The sequence below is a fragment of the Polyodon spathula genome, chromosome 22, assembly GCF_017654505.1.
Source record: "Polyodon spathula isolate WHYD16114869_AA chromosome 22, ASM1765450v1, whole genome shotgun sequence".
NCBI lineage: Eukaryota > Metazoa > Chordata > Actinopteri > Acipenseriformes > Polyodontidae > Polyodon > Polyodon spathula.
The window spans coordinates 30,506,897-30,528,087 of NC_054555.1; the positions used below are offsets into that span (position 1 = coordinate 30,506,897).

A 21,191-nucleotide genomic window follows, 5' to 3' on the forward strand; every position below is an offset into this window, starting at 1 on the left:
ATAGTCTGGGCTGCAAACAATTTGATGATAATGTACTGCATAGGCCAACATTAGGCCATTATTAGGCAAAGGCTACTACAGTAGTGTCCTCGTATAGGAACACCTCCTAAGAGAACACTTCGCCTAAGGGAACACCCTTGTGGTATAATGGATTTTTCCCATTGTAAATGCTCCAGCTAAAGAACCAGGAGATTTGCTTAAAAGAACACCTAGCGATTCGTTCACAATAGATACAGTACTGGTTTGTAAAAAAGTGACTTGTCATTGTGAGAGTGTCTTGAGGGACAGTGATTGGTTTATCTTTCCAGAAATTCCATCATATCACTGAATTATTTTGTATTTTGATTTCCACGAGGGCACTTCATCGCTACAAATTGGCATGTAAACAAACGGCAAAATGCGCCGCTGTTTCTCTTGCTAGACAAAGTTGGAAATTGTTTGAGCTCTTCAAAAAAACTTGAATCAAACACAAGCCGCCGAGCAATTTGGTGTTTCCCGTTCTGGCGAGTTGCTTCATTATTCTGTTAAATACTGTGCATGTCTTGGATATTGCTGCTGCATTTTGTAGTGTGTGTAGGGGTGCTGTGTTAATTTACTTTGACAGTAATTAACATTAACGTAACCCTAGGTAACGCCCATTATTTTTGCCTCTATCATTGTGATAGACCGAAACACACCCGCCAGCTAATTTCATAGTACATGGCGAGTGAAGCTTTTTCACCGTGTTGTTTTGCTTTAGTATTATTAACATTAGTTTGTCTTTATTATTATAGTTTATTAACATACACTTTCCTATTTTTTGCTTTTACTTATTCAGTTCATTTCATATGCTGATGCGTGTGTGACAGGTAATACATATGTATTGATTTATTGATTGATTAATATTGTGTCTGGTGCCTAACTCCGTCTTAGAGAACACTTTGGCTATAAGAGCACTTTGCTTGCTTCCCGAGGGGTGTTCTCTTAGCCGGAGACCAGGTAATTAATTGGGTTTTCTTTGTTTTTCATCAAGTTGTACCGCAGTCTTCAGACTGAAGATTTTCAGCTGCATGGCGGAAGGGGTTTGATTTGATTCATTCAACTGACTTTGAAAGTAAGCTTCTGGGGTTTATAAACCACTCTCTCTGGGATTCCTAAAAGAAGAAAAAAAAACAGATAAATAAATACTAATTCTTTTGATCCCCTTTGCTGAAGAAACAGTATTCCTGTCTTTCAGCCAGCAAGTTCTCTCTGTCTCCGGTGTCAGGACAGCATGTTTTTTTCTGCACATGTTAATGTAGAATCTATAGCCTCAGTGTGCAGAGCAATTTAAGCCAGGCATGAATCTGCACGCACTCTGGAAAGTCCCTTAAAACCATTATTTTACTGTGCACTTTGTAGTGTCATGAAAAAGGTGACAAAGAGGCAGATTTACTGCTCTAGAACAAAATGGCTCCCTTACCCATCAATAATGTCTTTATTAGGTTGTTTTTTTTTTTTTTTTTTTTTTTTTTGTCAACCAAGAAATACAATTTTATGTGTATCCCTGGGGCAAAAGGTTGATAAATATATCTCAAACGGATCTCAGGCATTCCAACAGCAATGCAGTTTTAATACAATGTTATACAGCAACCCGACACAGCGCTCACATTTCTATTTTCTACGAAGGTGAGTAATAATAGAACGACAAATAAAGCATTGCTATATTTAAAAAAAAATACATATGTTTAATATACATGCATGCTTTTAAACTAGAGACACACAGCGCCAATTAAAGGGAACATTTAAACCCTGTATGTAAACTATCTTCACTAAAATGAAGGTACCTGGATAATCCCAAATGGTGAGTCTACAGAATAAGGAGTATAATTGCAGATCGCTTCTAGAGACCTGTATATAAAAAGGACACACGTGACTAATGACTGCTTTCAGGATGAGAGTATTGGGCAGTCTGGTCTCATGGTTAGAGATCCTACTGTCAAATGCACCTGCAATACATATTAATTCTACCTGGGTTATGGTGGTGCACAGTGATGGGCACGTCACACTTAAGGGTACGTTTGTTTGTTTTTATTTCTTCAACCATGGATGCACCACCAGTCAATCTGGTTTATCTGCACATACAATGCATCAGTCATTTCCCACTATGCACTCAGGCATACATGCTGGTCCTGTCTAGCATTGTTGCTACATAATACTAGATTGAAACAATACCATTTATCAACTGCTGTAAACCATGAGGGCTCAGGTGAGCCTGGCTCCCTGTTTGATCTTCAGTGTGTTTCCCAGGAGAGACACAATAACATCACACATAGTATAAAGGTAATGCCTTGCTCCCCTGTGGCAGGCAGCAGCAATGCCTGCTTGTACAGGCAGGTGCAGAAACCCAAGAGCTTTACAACACTGCTAGTGTTAGGTGCCCCAGAGTGACATCATCAGTGTACAAGAGAAAGCCCATTTCCACTGGGGGTCTGTTCAGCTGATCTAAACATTGAGATGGGTTTGAATACCACCATTTTAGACAAAAATCAGTGACATGTGTTCCATATTGTTACAAACAGAGATACTCTAAAAAGGACCCTCATGCACCGTCTACTGAGTGGAACTAAAAGGTCTGAAATCAGGGACTGAAAATCCACTGCAATGGCGCGCTGCATTGTTCACTTAGGGATACTGATACAGGTGCTGCTTCTCTTCAATCAGGTTTTAACCCCAAAGGAAGTCTTCTGGTGAAGTTGGTGTAGTAAAGCAGAGCTGTGTTGGAAAGCCCTCAGTCTGCACTGTACTGATGTTTCCCAAGCTACTGATCTACCTGCAGATTAACAGGACTTAGTCACTAGTTCTATCAGTTCATCGCTATTGACAAGTGCTAAAAACCTGTGAATCTTTCAGTAGCAGAGTATTGTGCAATTACCCATAAACCGAGTTGAACATTGCAGTGCTGCCTCCTGAAACACAGTAAGGGGACAGTAAGGGGACAGTAAGGTGCAATGACAAGCTGCAGTGCCATCGCTGCTCATACTCACCTCTTATTGCTGTTTTCTGCTGTGCCGGTAAATCATGAATATCATGATGATCAGTGCAAGGGCCCCGCCCACACTTCCCAACACGATCCCAAGGATGTTATCTAGGAAATGATTGCATGAGAAAGACAAGAGTATGAGAGAGACAAGTACATGTATGTCTAGGTACCTGTACTTCCCTTGTCTCTCACATGATGGCAGCACTGTGCATTACCCTAGATAATAGTTTACACTCATCACAGAAACCAGGACTGGGGCACACGGTTGGAAATAACGTGGTGACAGACGCAGGACAGAGGGCAGGAGGCACTTCATTTTATACAGAACACGTTGATGCTGAATTATTGCAAAGTTTTGGGATCTATGAGCTACTAGGATCCGTACAGCTACTGACAGACCACATGGCCTCTTTTTGTTTGTAAATCCTTCTCTCAAAGTCTAGTTTTCAAATCTTTCTGGACACTGCCTGCTCAACAAGGATCTCAAAGTGTTAAACTCGATATAAAATGATGCACTGTGGTTTGCATTCCTGTTTACACGCTCCCTGGCAACGCTCTATGGTGCAGATAGGTCATAGGTCACTTACCTAGCGATGTGTGCAATGTCAAGAGATTAGTTGACTTTGACAAGTTTAAATGAAGTATTTAAATCTCCGGGTGCTTTCTGATAATGTCATTAAAAAAAGAACATCTAAAATGTCAATCAAGACTCAAGCCACGGTTTCTTCTATACAATAGGTCCCTACCTCTCTTTCTTTGAGTTAACGGGAGCTACGATTCTACAAAGAGCTCTCTCTCTCCTCGGTGTGCAGTCTGTCTGTGCACGTCCTCTCAGGCTGATGTCGGAGTCAGACTGACTTCTATATATGCATATATTCATATTTGCAGTTCACTCTAAGCCTTGTTATCTGGGTCCACACTCGACAGCAGGGTGTCCTGGTTTTCAGTGGCCATGCACTATCTCTCTATATAGGTCTATGGATTACATAGATATTTGATGACTTCTCTACAGGTCTATGGATTACATAGATCTTTGATGACTTCTCTATAGTTCTATGGACTACATAGATCTTCGATGACTTCTTTATAGGTCTGTGGATTACATTGATCTTTGATAGCTGCAGTGCTGACTATCAAACCTTAGCTTGGGATGGGTCGCTCTCATCACAAAGACCTGTTTTACTCAGAATTCCCAGGATGCAGGAAGTTTCACAATCCCACAGGCCACAGGGCTTTTCTACACAAAAGCTGAACGTGAAGCTCAAAAGTATCACATAACCGTTTTAAATGCTTCGAACTTTTGATGGAGTTTTTGTTGTAACCCATCTTAACCGTAGTCAGTTTGCTGCCTGTAACCCCCCAGGACATCACGAAGGCAGCATGCTTTCATCCTCAATGAGCTCTTGTAGAACACTGACTCTTTTATTTTTAATAGATATATTGTTTTCTAGTTTTTTTGTGTAGTCTCAGTCACACTTTTATAGTTTCAGTGTTTGAAATCATAGCTTAAATGATGTAATGGTCTGGGAGCATTCCTAGATGTTTTCTTGTACGGATGGAAGCTTAAATTCACCTTGGAGGAGCAACATAATTTGCAATGCGGAAACAAACGGTGTATGAGAATAACCATTGCCAGAGCACACTGGTGTGATTTGCTGTGGCAGGCAAACACCCATTGGGCATTGCTGCAATCACCTTCACCACTGACCAAAGCAATTAAACTGGGTGTGACTGCTGATTATAAACTTGTGATGCTGTGAAACTAATACAGGTTCTGCTATATTCTCATGAATCTGAGCCAACCTCGCCTGTTTGTGATACACATGTTCCTGCCTGAAAACATTCAAACTAATTATACAGCAACAACTTGGGCATCGTAAAACTGAATTAGCATTCACAGACACGCAGAACAAACACATGCCAACAATAATAAAGGGAATAGTGATTATCTATTTTCCACTGTAGTCATGACAACAAACATGCAGTGTAGGTAAATTATATATGTGTCAAACTTTACTTTCCTCAGAATCCCTAATGTACTACAAGTTCAGAATAGAGGACATTCACTTAAAAAAAAAAACAACTATGAACTGGCAGCTGGAACTGTACTTGACAGTGCTTGGTGTCTAAAAACAGCCTGATGTCTTAGAAGCGAGTTGTTTATACTCACATTACAAAGACCCTTAGAAGTCATTGTTCCTACTAAAAAAACATATTTTTCAAGGTATAATGTGGAAAGATTTAACAAACCTTGCATAATGCTGTTTAAAATACACTGGATCTATTCATTGAAACACAAAATAGAATTTCCACGGAAGTCTCTAATAACCAAGGTTTTAAAAAAATACTTTGTTTCTTCTCATTAGCATAACAACTTCCTTGAAAGTCCCTTTTATTTTTTTCTGTAAATTACTATTTTCAACTCCCACCTCACTCCAGATTCACTTCCTGCGCAACAGGTATTAGAACCCCAAATGTGAACATCAGGTGGTATCAGGTGGGCCTACCAAGGAATGCCAATGAGAGGCAAGAAAGAAATGTCCTTTAATGTAATCTGTGGAGGACTGAGACGCTTTCTGCAGGACCTGGTTTGCTTGACTGCCACCCATCCAAATACGCTTCAGGTCCAATCTTAATCTTAATAGGCTGCGTGATCTCGCAAGAGCAGGATCCAAGGTGGTATGATTGCCAGTACTTAAACAAGAGAACGAACTCACCGTGAATGCTATCAGTAAAGATAATAAATAAAACCAGCAACATGTCTCCAACAGAGCAAACCAATGCAATGAAGAGCAAGAAATCAGAAATCCAAAGCCTTTGTGGACCAGGAGCTTTAGACACGGGAGGCTGAAGCTGGCACAGCAGACAGGCAAGCTCTCAGGACTGCACTTATGCTCATGAAAACCACAGCAAACAGTGTGCTCGTATCCAGCTGCACTGCAGAACCCTTTACAAGAGAGTGGATGAGATCTAAATCAGACAGACCACAGCAAACAGTGTGCTCGTATTCACCCAGCTGCACTGCAGAACCCTTTACAAGAGAGTGGATGAGATCTAAATCAGACAGACCACAGCAAACAGTGTGCTCGTATTCACCCAGCTGCACTGCAGAACCCTTTACAAGAGGGTGGATGAGATCTAAATCAGACAGACCACAGCAAACAGTATGCTCGTATCCACCCAGCTACACTGCAGAACCCTTTACAAGAGGGTGGATGAGATCTAAATCAGACAGACCACAGCAAACAGTATGCTCGTATTCACCCAGCTACACTGCAGAACCCTTTACAAGAGGGTGGATGAGATCTAAATCAGACAGACCACAGCAAACAGTATGCTCGTATCCACCCAGCTGCACTGCAGAACCCTTTACAAGAGGGTGGATGAGATCTAAATCAGACAGACCACAGCAAACAGTATGCTCGTATTCACCCAGCTGCACTGCAGAACCCTTTACAAGAGGGTGGATGAGATCTAAATCAGACAGACCACAGCAAACAGTATGCTCGTATCCAGCTGCACTGCAGAACCCTTTACAAGAGGGTGGATGAGATCTAAATCAGACAGACCACAGCAAACAGTATGCTCGTATTCACCCAGCTGCACTGCAGAACCCTTTACAAGAGGGTGGATGAGATCTAAATCAGACAGACCACAGCAAACAGTATGCTCGTATTCACCCAGCTACACTGCAGAACACTTTACAAGAGGGTGGATGAGATCTAAATCAGACAGACCATAGCAAACAGTATGCTCGTATCCAGCTGCACTGCAGAACCCTTTACAAGAGGGTGGATGAGATCTAAATCAGACAGACCACAGCAAACAGTATGCTCGTATTCACCCAGCTGCACTGCAGAACCCTTTACAAGAGGGTGGATGAGATCTAAATCAGATGGGGCCTGAAATGTAGATTTTTATCAAAAGGAAGTTTCTGGCTGAAAAGTAATACAATATAATTAAAATACAAGCACTCATCTGCAGGGCAGATCAGATGGGGGAATGAGTTGCAATCTTGAGCAGTGTGGTGAGCAGCTGGTTCAAACAAGTACAGCTCTCCATTTCCACTAATTACACTGGTTAGGTTCCCTGTGAAACACCTCCATCTGCTGGCATAGGAGGCACAGCAGCTTGGCAGCTACACAGCTTTGAGTGGCTCCAGAAACTGCAACTTTCCATTCATAAGAAAGCAGGCAGACTGCTGGCAAGGTAGACTAAAGCTTTAGTTTTAAAAGTCTGGTAGGCAGAGAGAAACACAGATCCAGCTTTTGATCCAGTGCAGTTTACATGTGTTCTTATAAGTAAAGAATAAAAAAGGAACAGTGAGGAGAGAATTGAACATTACTGACACTTACAGTACAGATCTGTAGTTTTACCATGATTTACTGATGCTGGTTATGCTATCCTTAAGGGTCTACCTAAATCGTGATTTCACAGAAATCATAAAATTGAGGGGTCATCGCGAAATTTACCTCTTTTAGGGGACAATGCTTTTGATTTCGGTTGCTAAAATCTAGTTTTCAGCAGTAAAATACCAATGGACAACAAAGCAAAACAAGCAAAGTATATCTCGGCTGAGGATCGTGTCAAGATATTTCCCAAACAATGTACATGCAGGTGGAGGTAATTGTTTTGCACATCTTGTAATGTGCCTTTGGAGAAAATACGATTGATCGCTATTTAGCTTCAGAATCACACATTAAACGAAAGGCTACCGCAGAGGCTGCTTAACAGAACGTAAAATAAACAGCTTTCAGAAAACAAACTGGAATGTGAACGCAGACAAAAAGTATTCCTGTCGGTTGTAGCCAAGTTAAATCAGTACAGATCTCGCACAGCCACCTCGCTTCAAACAACCTGCTGCTTACTTTTTAAACACAGTTAGAATTTTAGACCCAAATAGGCACATTTTCTTTGTTTTGACTCAGTATAGAATAAATTATTGGATGGGACAAATAACATGACAACGAAAGTGGTGCTGCACATGTTGCCTTTATTAAAGTATGCCAGATGTTCTTGGGTAACCGAGTTTTGTGGCTGTTTTTTATCGATTTCCACATCTGTATAACTTGGCAAAGCTTTGCCTTACACTTCCAACCAATTCAGTGGATGCAGACGTGCCGTCTCAATGTATGGACAAGTCCACACCAGACAGAGAATGTCAGCAGCAACTGCGGGGGGATGCAGCATGCTTGCCTTTAACAAATGACAGCTCTCTGTTTTAGTAAAGAAGCAAGTACCACTATGTTTAGGCTGTATAGTGTTCTGAAATACTGTCTGCTTAGGTTTTTTTAATGGGTCGCGAAATGTCAGCAAAATCCCAATTTTATTTCACAACCTACCTGCCAAAAATATGTAAATTTACCGTGATTTAAGTAGACCCCTTGTTATACTACCCCACACTGCATGGTTGGTGTAATGACATTTAAAAAAAAAACCCTGTTTCAGTTTTTTAAAAACTTTTGCAGTAAAATAAGCAGATATGCAATTTTCTTTTAACTATGCAAGAGAGTACAGCCAAATTACTCAAGCGTTGAAAAAAAGGGAGAATAAGGGTGCTGGAAAAGTCCCTCGACATGCTGAACTGTACCTGAGACACAGTGGGGGGCGTCGCCCGACCACATGCCAGTGGACAGGCAGGTTCGCTCGGCAGACCCGGTGAGGACGTAGCCTTTGTTGCAGGTAAACTTCACGGTTGATCCAGCCAGGTATGTCGTGCCCTCCTTCTTCCCCTTCGTAGGAGGAGCAAGCCAGCCACAGGATAACACTAAAGAAACAGCAACCAGTGTAAAACTACACAGCAATCTTACATGCATCTTGAAGCTATTTGAAATTCTGATATTTTTGATATTTTGATATACTGTCCCATGACACCTAATTTTGATCTACTGTCCCATGACACCTCATTTGAAATTATTTTGAAAATTAATGCCACTTATCCAATTTTAAATGCACTATTCATTGCACTTTCTTATCTGAGTTGCCCAGCCTCCCACAGTGCAGTGTAATCTGCGCTCCTCTTTCTGAAGGGCCAGACATTCCAGCTGCTCCTCACCTGGTTCTAGATCCTTCACCAAGGACACGTGGCTCTGGAAGGAGATTTTGGTTGCGTTCCCCATGGCGAGATTCTTCGTGGTCATTGTGTCAAACTTGCAGAATGGGTCCTGACCACAGAGTTTGGACATCTCCCCATACAAGGGGTCGTCTGTGTTTTCAATCACAGAATAAACAGGAACAAAGGCAGGGTCGTGCTTTTCGGCATAGAAGTATGTATTCAGCAGGTCAGTGGTGTCGTAGGTGAAGAGGGACGTTTCATTAGAGATAGCCCCTAAACAAAAAAAGCATAATTAAAACTACTCCACAGTACAGTGAGGTATACATTGCCCCACTATTCCTTCCAGATACTTACAGTCTGCCCCAAAAACAAACAGATCCTCCGGGCTGGAATCCCCAAACAGGACACTTCCGTTTTTGAACACGAAATCATCTTGGGGATTGTTGTTCATAGAGCCGAGGAGGCCGGAGGTGTGATTCAGGAACTCCTCCGGGAGTACAACGCTCACTGTCATCAGCCCTCCCCTCCCTCGCACTTCCACCCCCGCTCCTGACGGGAACATCACTGAGACATTCCCCCGGACAGAGGAGTACAGGAACGCTCCTGCAGAACCACAATCAGGACTGAGGGGGCTGCAGTTACACAATTAGAAAATCTCTCCTCTTAAAATAAACACAGCCACAAACACGGCTGGCTGATCTCATCGAATCTTACCTGATCTTATCCTATCTCTACGGCTGAAATGACGTACCTCTCAGGTCCATCCAGCTCTGCTCAGAGAAGCTGAGAACTTGCTGGTTTCTCAACACCTCCAAATGGTCAGGGAGACTGGTCGTGCGCACCTCTATCACGTCAGAGTCGCTCTCTTGCATGGCCACTGCTGACAGCCTGGTGGCCTTGGCTAAACTCCCTGCAAGTTGAAAATATGAAAATATAAGGTAAATAACTGTGCAGTGACTTTGTTTTTTTTTTGTCTGAAATAATGTTGCTTTTTATTTTTTTGGTGACTACTGACCTGTTTGGAGTTACTTTGATTTCAGAGTAGTTAAGAAAATAATGCTGACCAGCTTAGAGAATAAAGCTGAAATCAAACCAAAGACCCCAGAGAATAAAAGTGAATTAGTCTACAGTGGCTTCCCTGTGCAATAGATACTCACCATTCTCCAATGACACAGGCTCAGTCCTTACTTGAACAGTCAGGGCTTTGTAGGTTGTATTCAGGAGGTAGTACTCGCCTTTCCCATTGAAGGTATAAGTAGAGCCATCCAATGTTATGAAATGGGGGTCTCCAAATACCACGCCTGTAAACGGAAAAACACAACAGCACTGGAGATTGAGAAACAGGTTCAAACTGGAGTGTGCATTGCTGTGGATGTGTCGAGACCAGTAGGGTTTAAATACCAGCCACTCATTCTTCAACCATTCTTGCTGATCTCACACAACCCCTTACAGTGTCAGCTGACAAGCCCTTGATCCGTTATCTGTATCAAGAGATGACACCACTCAGATCTAACAGCTCACCGACTCTGGGGGGCCTGTAGGTCCTGCAGTCGCTGGATGGCCGGTGGGTGAAGTAGTAGTGACAGTTGTCAGACCAGAGGCAGCAGTAGTAGAACGTGATGACGTCGTACAGCCAGTGGGACACCTCAGGAACTCGGGGGGGCTTTCTGTACGGAGGGGAACCCCAGTCGTGTCCTCTGTCTGGAGTACTTCCTCCAATGGAGTCTGCTGTCAATATCTGGGCCCCTGTGTGGTCATAGCAACACTGCTGCCCTGCTCCATACTTAGGACTAGAAACCAGAAAAGAAATGCAAAGATGACGTTACGTGCAGTGACACCAGCAATCTACTACAGGGGTAATGCTGCCCTCGGTCACCCTCTGTCCCTGTACCTCACCTGGCCTGGATTGCCCTCACACAGTGCACAGCTCCAGGGTGGTATGTACACACACTTCCCTTCTCAATATCACACCCATAGTCTGTCTGGAATGGAAAACAAGACTTGCATTAACTCAACCCAGGTAGAGCAGAATGCAAAGTACAAACAAAAGCAGAGCCATGTAACCCTATCGGGCTTGATGGGTGTCTCGCAGATGTCCTTACATGAAACCTGCCCGTGTCAGCTCTGGACTGGGCCAGGGTACATGGGCAGTCGGCTATCTCGGACAGAAAGTCAGGCAGCTTCTGCTCAGTTTCATGCCAGCTGATGCACTTGTCATACGCCCAGGAGGCTGAGTCTTTCCTGAACTTCTCCTCCAGGTGCCAGGCCAGCGCATGTACTCCAGTCCACAGAGCTGCAACATCCCTGGGTAAAAAAAGAAAACAGTACAGAAAGCAGGCAGAAACGTAAAACAGTATTATGCAAAGGAGCTAAACCACATCACATGTCACAAGAAGCACTGCGCAGCACAAAAGGCAGAGAGCACCTAGCTGTCTGTTAGATGGTTGCTAAATAGTTAGAACCAGAGGCTTAGTGTATCAGTTCAAAAGCAGGAGAACAGTGGTCGCCCAACTACCCTGAGCATCTGCAACTGCGGCTATGAAACCAAGGACCTCAGTGACAGGCTTCTTCAAGCAGTGTCAATCAATCACTGTTCAGCACATGTGTCGTGTGGAAGGATGCCAGCAATGCACAAGAATAACCAGAGCATTGCTTTCTATTGGTTTTCAAATTGTCCTGCTACTATAGACAAACAGCACTGTTATTCTTGTTTTTACTTTGAAATCCTGAAAATGACGGCTCTTGAAATGATCCCGAGGCTTACAGCAGAGTGAACATTGCTTACCGGGCCCCCTCATCGTTCATACTGGAGCTGACTCTTAATGCTCCGATTTCCCAGTCCGAGAAGGGTTTCTCAGCACAGTGGGGGACAAAGGTAAAGGAGCCATTGTTGGGAACAGCTTTTCCCAGGGAGTATAAAAATCTCAGTTCTGGGTTCCAGGAGTCTGAATAGGCCTCACCTTAGGACAGAAGGAAGCGCTCATGTTATTGTGGTAACATTTTACTATGCTCCTTCGACAATTCAGGAATTCAGGAATTTAGTTAAATCTCGGATAGGCTAATGCCACACGCACTGCATTTCACTGTGTAAGAACACTTTACAAACTCAATACTCAGTATTTCACAATTCTGTGTTAGGTATAGCAGGATGCAATGCATTTTAAGTGACATCAAAAGTCTTTTGCAACACTGCACTGTTTCAAAGACATTCTTGTAGGTTTGTTTGCTTCTCATTCTTGTAGATTCTCGCTCTCACTGTAAATACATGCTGCTCAGTTACAGGCAGTAGTAATCGTTTCTAATGTACCTGTTTCTCTGTAACCCCAGAGCTCAACATTGACAGTCACAGCTGTCAGCAATGAGGCATCCCAGCTCATGGTCAGGGACCCTCCAGTATTGGGTGTCCCATAGTACTGCCACTCTGTTGCATTGTGAAGAGTGATTTGAAATTCCGTGCTCACTTTGCTGTGATGGACTAATGAAAGAGAACATAGTTAAGAAAAACAGACATGGCTACTGAGTTTATATAACATATGTGTTTATTGATGTGTGCCATTTCAATGAAACGATTCCTTCAGAAGCAATAATAAAAACAGTAAATAAAATTAATCCATAAATCAGTGAATACCTGCTAGCCATGTGCCATGCCGGTTAAATGTTGTTCCATTATCTGATGACACTACAAAGGGAATCCAGCCACTTTCATACAGTAATGGTGAAACACAATGACCTCTGTTTCCATTGTCAACATATCCCTTTGTGTCGATCTCAGAATTAAACCTGACAAAGCAAGTATGTCACTGCATGTTATCGTATAGTTTCACATCTTTATCTCAGAAAAACACAGCTTTAAAATTGCAAATCTAGTTTCAAAGGGCATAGTGTTATTACTGCATTGTAAAATACACAGCTCCACCGGTCCTAGCGTCTTATAGAGCAGCCAATAGTGTTTAAGTCATGTGACTTTCTAGAGTGAAGGTTTTTAACCCATTCAGTGCCATTGTCCTCATTTCAGGACAGGCTACTCTGTAATTGATTGGAGCATTGTTAACTGGCATCTACCTGTTATTTATTTTTATTTTTTCTTGTTGTTGTGATAACTTTTATTGTGTTAAGTCTAAATGTAATGTAATATATCAAATTACATACAGCTTGTGTTGTAATTTTTTCAAAGAAAGAATCATTTGGTACTTAATGGGTTAAGTCAGCACAATAACATTTAATAAATCATACCTTGGCACCGTCAGCCTACTCTTTACTGTGCACTAACCTGCAGACAAGTTCAGAGGCAGGATCAAACGTTGTGTTCAAGATGATAAAATCAGCCCCACCCAGGAGAGTGCCAGAGTGTGGGGAGATCTGCAGGCAGAACTGTCGATAATCTGCACAGCACTCCTTCAGAGACTCACAGGTAGGCTGGCAAGAGCAATCCCCTGAGAGCTGGCCACAGTGACTTTCACAAGAGTTCTGAGCAGCTGCAAAGGGGTTTCACAATATATTGAGATCTTAACAGCTCCGCTTCATACAAAGCTTCTCTTGGTGTAATATTTGCTGTATGTTTTATTTATTTTTTTAATATACAGAAAACATTTACAAGCCTAGTTGTGTTTCTTTGTGTGGGTAGGGGTTGTATTTAAATAAACATGTGAGAGACACAGTTCATTTTCAATATAAAGAAAATATTTACAGGCATCTTTGTGTGCAGGGGGGGGTGCATTTAAATAAACATGTGACAGATGTTAAGTAAACTTACTGATATGCTATTCTGTTTTTTTTTTTGTCTCTACAGAACAGACTTTTACAATTCAGCAAGGACATATTTTGTTATCTTTCGATAGGCAATAAATCTTCAGGGCTGAAGCACAAGATCCTGTGTGTCTGGAACACACAGGCCCTCACTGTGGCTGGTAAACAAGCACCTGACCCTTAAAGCATCTGTACCCAAGATTCATCACTGCTTATCAGCAGGAGCATGGCCACCTCTTTCTTCTGGTAAAAGATTCGTTGGCTCTTTGCTTGTTTTTGCAAGATGCAGATATTTCATCGATAATGCTACACTTAAAAGGTTAAACTCCTAGTGTAAAGTTAACTTTGCCTTGTGGTGTGTTATGATCAAACTGCCCTCATAAAACACAATTGATCTGTAACGCAGATTGATCAGATTGTCATTGCAGCAGTTTCCAAGAGGAATGTATGCTGGGACAAGTGCACACACATACAGAGGGACTGCAGCATGTAGGCTAAATATTTATAAAATGTATATTACAACAACACTATAATAATGCAACCTGCAGACTCAATGTGAGGCTAGGATTATTAATATCTGAGGCTCTTATCATGTTCACAATGTGGAGTGCGACAGACAGAGCATAAGGTGGGTCCACAATGTCAATGAGTCCCACAGGAGCAATGAGTACAGGGGTGCTAGTGGCTCCCCCAGGGGAATACTCTGCTTGTTGCACAGAATGCAATTAGGAAACCTGACACCAACCATCCAACAGGACACACCCACTGCCCTCTTACTAGCTGTGTGTGTGTGTGTGTGTGTGTGTGTGTGTGTGTGTGTGTGTGTGTGTGTGTGTGTGTGTGTGTGTGTGTGTGTGTGTGTGTGTGTGTGTGTGTGTGTGTGTGTGTGTGTGTGTGTGTGTGTGTGTGTGTGTGTGTGTGTGTGTGAGTGTGTGTGTGTGTGTGTGAGTGTGTGTGTGTGTGTGTGTGTGTGAGTGTGTGTGTGTGTGTGTGTGTGTGTGTGTGTGTGTGTGTGTGTGTGTGTGAGTGAGTGAGTGAGTGTACCTCTCCTAGTTTGGTGTACTACACAACAGTTTGACACGTGAGCTTGAGCTAGCCTCGCCAAAACGGTACAGTTCTGGCTATCTATAGCATGCACAAGTTCACATACAGGGTACTGCCACTGGTTTGCAATATACCACGCGAACAATTTCTATTAAATAATCATACAGTAAAGCATAGTGGCTTCTATGAATAGACTGTATTATAAACATACCTGATAGCTGTGAAAACCATACAATCAAGACAATAGCAACCACAGGCGAGCACCCCTCCAAAACCGCCTTCCCCTTCATAGCTACAACGGCAGCAGACTTTCCAAAGCTTTACAGTATAACAAACAAACAAATAAACAAATAAATAACTAAACCTCTAGCTTCAATTCAGGTAACTTTCGTTTGATTTATTAGTCAGGAAATCTTAAATCCATTGCTGTATGTAACTAACGCTTCCAATGTAAAGAACAGCCGATCTCTGCGTCTGGCTTCACTCAGCAAGGAATAGCTAATGATGAAATATGAAGTGAGATCTGCACTGACCCTGCGAGGATGGAGTGTTGCAATGGTATCAAAGATCACACTGTGATAAACCACACATGTCACTTTACTTGCATTGCTTATGACAGCTAAGATTTATAAGATATGTGGATACAATACTTTATGACATGCACGTCATAAAATAAACACACTCTCATAACCTTAAACTGCTTGCGTGGGTCGTACGTGCCGATGAAATAAATGCATATTATTCTGCAACGACTGTCTCTCATTGTAATCACGTTGTTTTTCTGGTCTCGCGTACTCATCATTGTACACGCTCAGATTTCTTGTTGCGCTTGCGTACTAGATTGAACCGTGCACTGTACGGGCTTGCTGGTACTTGGTTCAATACGTTATGCATGGCCGGTGGTGGTAGTTTCAGGAAAAGTGCAAATCATACGGCTTGCACAGTATAGCCGTAGCCCGTAATAGTCGTTTGAATTACTGTCGCCTGTGTTTAACAGCAGTATTGTGAAATGTATGTTCTGGGCACAGTGGTTGCATGCTTGGTTTGTTTTCTGCTTTTGAAATGGACGAAGAGGAGACGATTCTGCCTCGATACAAAAAGACTACATGGCAAGACAGTGCTTATCACAGGTAGGCAGCTGCTTTTATTAAAATATGTACTTGGAAACCCGACTGTTCAATTGCATGTTGGAAATAGGAGTTTAGGTACTCGGGTACAGTGTAGGAGAAGGACGTGACGACTGTAAATAGTAGTGTATATATTTATTACACAAATAAACGTTATTTCACTAAAGCGGTCAAGTAGTTTACATGGATACTAAACAAAACACTATGAACAAGGTTCTCTCTGTAAGATCTTGACACAACCCGAACTTTAGCTAAAATATAATACGAGGGCCTGCTGCCCTCCCAAATTATTTGGTTGCGTGCTGTACAGTATATGTATCCTACTGCAAGCTTGTTTAAACTAGTTCGTTGTGTTTATCAGTCATGTGATGGAAAGCACAGATTTTAGGGTGACCGGACGTTCGGGTTTAGCCGGGACTGGCCTCGTTTGCCATCAAAGGTCCCGGTGTCCCGACATTTTGCTCAAAATCTTTAAAAAGTCCGGGTTTTCAGCCACTTATTGTAGCGCGAAATCAACCTAAACAACAGCTTTTAGTTTATGGCACCTGCAGTGAAAACAACAGTAAAAAACAAGGCACTAGGGTAATCTAGAACATTATTTTTATAAAGTGATTAACACAGACGTACGTGCTTATTCTATCCTATATTTGAATGGTTTAATTAGTCTTATCAGTTATTTATTTTGCTATATCCCGGTTTTGAGCTGTGGAAATCTGGTAACCCTACCAGATTTACATAAGTCTGTCACCTCAGTCCCTACACTGCCAGTATCCCTAAGTGCATCACACAACACTGCCGCACATTTGAATAAACTTTTTCACTTGTCTACCCCCAGGGGGACATTGTGGGATTGGGAAGGAGACAGCGATCGCTCTGGCTCAGCGAGGAGCCCGGGTGATTATTGCCTGTCGAGACTCTGGGAAAGCCGAAGAGGCAGTGAGGGAGATTAGGAGAGCGAGCTGCAGCATGAATGTGCAGCACATGAAACTGAACCTGGCGAACCTGCAGTCCATCCGAGACTTCAGTGAGGCACTGCTGAAGAGAGAGAAGCGGCTGGACGTGTTGATCAATAATGCTGGTGAGAGACTGCCGCTCAGGTGTATTGAATTTCCCGTAGCCCATGGCTATCATCTTATAGAACGTATAGTGTAAATAAGGGTGGCATGGCTTTCGGATGACTCTGGATGACCAGAGCTAATTTGGTGTTAAATTCGGATATATAGTAAAACGGAGAGAAAAGCAAAGCAGCCTCCCTCTGTAAATTCTGCAGCATTCACTTTTGTTGCTTCTTGCTAGCTTTTTGTCTGTTTGATTTCATTTTGCTTCACAGATAAATGGTGCAAACTTGTTTTGTGAATATATCCCATATACGTTAGAGTAAATATATTGAAATACGTACTGTAGAGATAGACGCTTCCCCCTGTACCCTCATGCAGGAATGCCGTGTGTCCTGGACTGGACAGACGATGGCTTCAGCATGTGCTTTGGCGTCAATCACCTGGGTCACTTTCTGCTCACCAATCTCCTGCTTGGCCGCTTGAAGGAGTCGTCCCCGAGCCGTGTCATCAGCCTCACCTCCTCTATGTACAAGTACCAGAAACTGGACTTCCAGGATCTGAACTACAACATCGTGCCTTTCTTCACCTACTGCCGGAGCAAGCTGGCCAACATCTACTTCACTCAGGAACTGGCCAGGATGATGGAAGGGAAAGGAGTGACTGCATATTCTGTACACCCAGGTTTGTTTGTTTGTTAATTAAGAAGTTTGTTAAAAAAATAAGACAATTTGTTGTCCATTCCATGACATCGTCATTGCAGTGAAATGTGTCGTTTTAATAGATGGTACTTCTCAAAACAATTGCTCAGTTAAAGAATTAAGATCAGGGAGAAAAACACAAATCAGATTTGCAGATATGCAGCCCTTAGATTAAGAATCTTAAAGCAGTAAGACCCTGTGTACTTCATGCTTGTTGAAAACATGCTTTTTTTTTTTGAACCGCAGGGTTTGTTCACAGTGACTGGACGTCCCACTTCTCCTCAGTGTTTCGCATGCTGCTGTGGTTTGTCATGGTCTTGGTTTCCGTGCCCTGTGAAGTTGCTGCTCAGACCGTCGTTCACTGTGCTGTAGCAGATGAAGTCCTACAGCACAATGGGAAGGTTTTTTTCGACTGCCAGCCCGCCAAACTCCACCCCTTCGCGGAGGATGAGGGGGCGGCTAAAAAGCTGTGGGAAGCAAGTGAGAGGATGGTAAACCTCATCTGACAGAACCCTGTTCTGATTTGGTGACTGCGATGATTGATTCCAGATTGGAGGTCAAACCACTGAAGTCAATGGGACGGGGTCTCAAATGAATAACTAACTGTGTTTCATTTCCATCAGTGGTTTACACTCACACGGGAAACATTTTTTGGCACAGGTTGGAATGCTTCATTCTGTTAAAACAGTTTAAATTTACTTGCATGTTCCTGTGCTGACGCAGATCAAAGTGCAAATGAATGCACTGAGTTTGCTGTAGAGGAGTTCAGGCTCGTAGTCTGCGTTTCTTATTGATTCTCAGCCTGGATGAATGAGGAGGAGTACAGGCTCGTAGTCTGCATTTCTTATTGATTCTCAGGCTGGATGAATGAGGAGGAGTACAGGCTCGTAGTCTGCATTTCTTATTGATTCTCAGCCTGGATGAATGAGGAGGAGTACAGGCTCGTAGTCTGCATTTCTTATTGATTCTCAGCCTGGATGAATGAGGAGGAGTTCAGGCTCGTAGTCTGCGTTTCTTATTGATTCTCAGCCTGGATGAATGTAGAGGAGTTCAGGCTCGTAGTCTGCATTTCTTATTGATTCTCAGCCTGGATGAATGAGGAGGAGTACAGGCTCGTAGTCTGCGTTTCTTATTGATTCTCAGCCTGGATGAATGAGGAGGAGTACAGGCTCGTAGTCTGCATTTCTTATTGATTCTCAGCCTGGATGAATGAGGAGGAGTACAGGCTCGTAGTCTGCATTTCTTATTGATTCTCAGCCTGGATGAATGAGGAGGAGTACAGGCTCGTAGTCTGCGTTTCTTATTGATTCTCAGCCTGGATGAATGAGGAGGAGTACAGGCTCGTAGTCTGCGTTTCTTATTGATTCTCAGCCTGGATGAATGAGGAGGAGTACAGGCTCGTAGTCTGCGTTTCTTATTGATTCTCAGCCTGGATGAATGTAGAGGAGTACAGGCTCGTAGTCTGCATTTCTTATTGATTCTCAGCCTGGATGAATGAGGAGGAGTACAGGCTCGTAGTCTGCGTTTCTTATTGATTCTCAGCCTGGGTGAATGTAGAGGAGTACAGGCTCGTAGTCTGCATTTCTTATTGATTCTCAGGCTGGATGAATGTAGAGGAGTTCAGGCTCGTAGTGTGCATTTCTTATTGATTCTCAGCCTGGATGAATGAGGAGGAGTACAGGCTCGTAGTCTGCATTTCTTATTGATTCTCAGCCTGGATGAATGTAGAGGAGTACAGGCTCGTAGTCTGCATTTCTTATTGATTCTCAGGCTGTAAAGTTCTTGTTCTTTACCCTAAAATGCAGTGGAATGATCCCAACCTGTAGCAATACTGTGTACTGTATTTATTGACTGTCATGCTGTATAGCAGTACCAGAGTGAATTTTTGGCGCGGGTACAGTGTGATACATTACTGTAGGAGGGGGTCCTGCACCACAATAAGACATTCTAAGACTTTGTTCAAGTTATTTCCAACCCACCAGAAGGTACTGTAATTTAATCTGTATTGCAGTATGACCTCTCTGCACTTCATGATAATGTCAGTGGCTGTTCTGCTACAGTATTCCTTGCTTGAATGATTACGTTAGCTTTACAGTTTTACAGTTAGTGCCGTATCTGCAATGCAAATCCAGTGTCTCAGATATAGCACGACTTTGGATTTCGTTACAGGTAAACTACTGAAAAAGTCACAAATTGCTAACTACAACTGCAGTGGGATCCAAATATAATGTACATTCGAATGCATGTGAAGTGAAAACGTTTTAAAATGCTAGTATACGATGTCAGTTATGCATCACTGTCTTTTTATTTTTGTTATTTTATATAATTCTGTGTATATGCGCACACAATATGACTTGTATGAAATAAAAATATATATTTCTCAGGTTTAAAACTGATACTGTACGTCATCTACTGTATATACAAGTTATGTATGTGGGGCTTTTAACCTGGTATCAGCAGCAGTTGTTTCTCACGTCTATCTGTACATACATATCCTTTACAATAATATGTATGTATCTATTAAATCAGAAATAGAGTATCAGACTTTAAGAGGAACTATGTGTTGAGTGAGAGAGAGAGGGAGGATATTCTACCCACTCTATTGTGCTGCAACAGCAATCATTTGTTCATAAACAGCTCTGTTAAGGCAATACGATAAGCTCTCCGTCAGTGTAAATGCTGAGTGTTTCCATGCCTAGTGCCAGCAGTGTGTGTGTGACAGATGGTGCTGAGTTGCATATGAGTCTCCTCATTCCAGGAGGCACCTGCAGATATCGTCTTGTCTTTAACATTATCTGAATGTTTTCAGTAAACAGATCACGAGGATCACAAAGACGGACTGCATGGCCGCAGCTTGTACCTGAGCTGTAGAGAAAGTGATACCTGGGCGTGCCGACGCTGTGTTGAGAGGGGCACCGGCAGTCCTCCAGTTGTGTCTGCAATGATTACTTGGCACAGACTCAGGGTTGTGTCGTGTCATTTCACAACATGTTGTCTCCGAGTGACTTTATCAAGCTTCTCAAGGTTTAAAGTGATTGGGTTTCTTTCCCCTTGCGAAACGGCTGTCTCGTGCTGTGTGTAATTTAAAGCTGTGGTGTTGCCTTCAGCTGCTGAATTCCAGTGCTCTGCATGGAGCGCTGCTTCCACAACAGTGTTACAAAGTAGCATCCTGGGGTCTGTTTGAATGATCTGAACAGTAGTGAGGTTTAAAGCCCACTTATTAACATTACTACTATAATAAAAATAGAAGGAAACGTCGGCCTTAGAAAATCAGGATTATAAATCCGAATGAGGACTTGCCCCTGATTAGATCATCACATGAGACTCCACTGGCTTTGCACTTGCCTATATGCTTGAGTCCTGCACAGCTTCCACTGTACACACTGCTTTAATAAGCCAGCCTTCAGTTGTAATTAAAGCTTGCCTGAACTATTAAGACTGCGTAGAGGTTGAAGGTGTGCT

The 21,191-nt window shown here is 42.6% G+C and overlaps 2 protein-coding genes across 3 annotated transcripts; one reads left to right on the forward strand and one right to left on the reverse strand.

Annotated features, from left to right (window-relative positions):
- Window positions 1-931: 931 nt before the first annotated feature.
- LOC121296844 (sushi domain-containing protein 2-like) lies at window positions 932-15,328 on the reverse strand. 2 transcript variants are annotated; one of them, XM_041222694.1, is made up of 15 exons: window positions 15,058-15,328; window positions 13,327-13,531; window positions 12,685-12,836; window positions 12,364-12,531; window positions 11,842-12,016; window positions 11,159-11,360; window positions 10,953-11,038; window positions 10,578-10,846; window positions 10,214-10,357; window positions 9,808-9,966; window positions 9,411-9,659; window positions 9,057-9,329; window positions 8,592-8,768; window positions 3,006-3,106; window positions 932-1,133 (listed from the first exon to the last, which is right to left on the reverse strand). In XM_041222694.1, exons 1-14 carry the CDS (start codon window positions 15,134-15,136, stop codon window positions 3,009-3,011), a joined length of 2,436 nt encoding a protein of 811 aa, XP_041078628.1. In that variant the 5' UTR covers window positions 15,137-15,328; the 3' UTR covers window positions 932-1,133; window positions 3,006-3,008. The 2 variants fall into 2 exon arrangements, with proteins under 2 accessions (XP_041078628.1, XP_041078629.1); XM_041222695.1 differs by lacking the exon at window positions 9,411-9,659.
- A 372-nt stretch (window positions 15,329-15,700) lies between these two features.
- On the forward strand, window positions 15,701-20,185 carry LOC121297565 (retinol dehydrogenase 14-like). The gene is made up of 4 exons (XM_041223928.1): window positions 15,701-15,976; window positions 16,809-17,051; window positions 17,410-17,712; window positions 17,976-20,185. Exons 1-4 carry the CDS (start codon window positions 15,856-15,858, stop codon window positions 18,233-18,235), a joined length of 927 nt encoding a protein of 308 aa, XP_041079862.1. The 5' UTR covers window positions 15,701-15,855; the 3' UTR covers window positions 18,236-20,185.
- The last annotated feature ends 1,006 nt before the right edge of the window (window positions 20,186-21,191 follow it).

What these genes read in the sequence shown, in the direction of transcription:
- LOC121297565 (XM_041223928.1), top strand. Translation starts at nt 15,856, where the DNA reads ATGTATGTTCTGGGCACAGTGGTTGCATGCTTGGTTTGTTTTCTGCTT. An exon ending in CAAGACAGTGCTTATCACAG is followed by an intron (nt 15,977 to 16,808) that starts GTAGGCAGCTGC and finishes GTCTACCCCCAG; the next exon opens with GGGGACATTGTGGGATTGGG. An exon ending in TGCATATTCTGTACACCCAG is followed by an intron (nt 17,713 to 17,975) that starts GTTTGTTTGTTT and finishes TTTGAACCGCAG; the next exon opens with GGTTTGTTCACAGTGACTGG.
- LOC121296844 (XM_041222694.1), bottom strand. Translation starts at nt 15,136, where the DNA reads ATGAAGGGGAAGGCGGTTTTGGAGGGGTGCTCGCCTGTGGTTGCTATT. An exon ending in CTGGGGTTACAGAGAAACAG is followed by an intron (nt 12,017 to 12,363) that starts GTACATTAGAAA and finishes TTCTGTCCTAAG; the next exon opens with GTGAGGCCTATTCAGACTCC. An exon ending in GGTGAAGGATCTAGAACCAG is followed by an intron (nt 8,769 to 9,056) that starts GTGAGGAGCAGC and finishes CTGTTTCTTTAG; the next exon opens with TGTTATCCTGTGGCTGGCTT.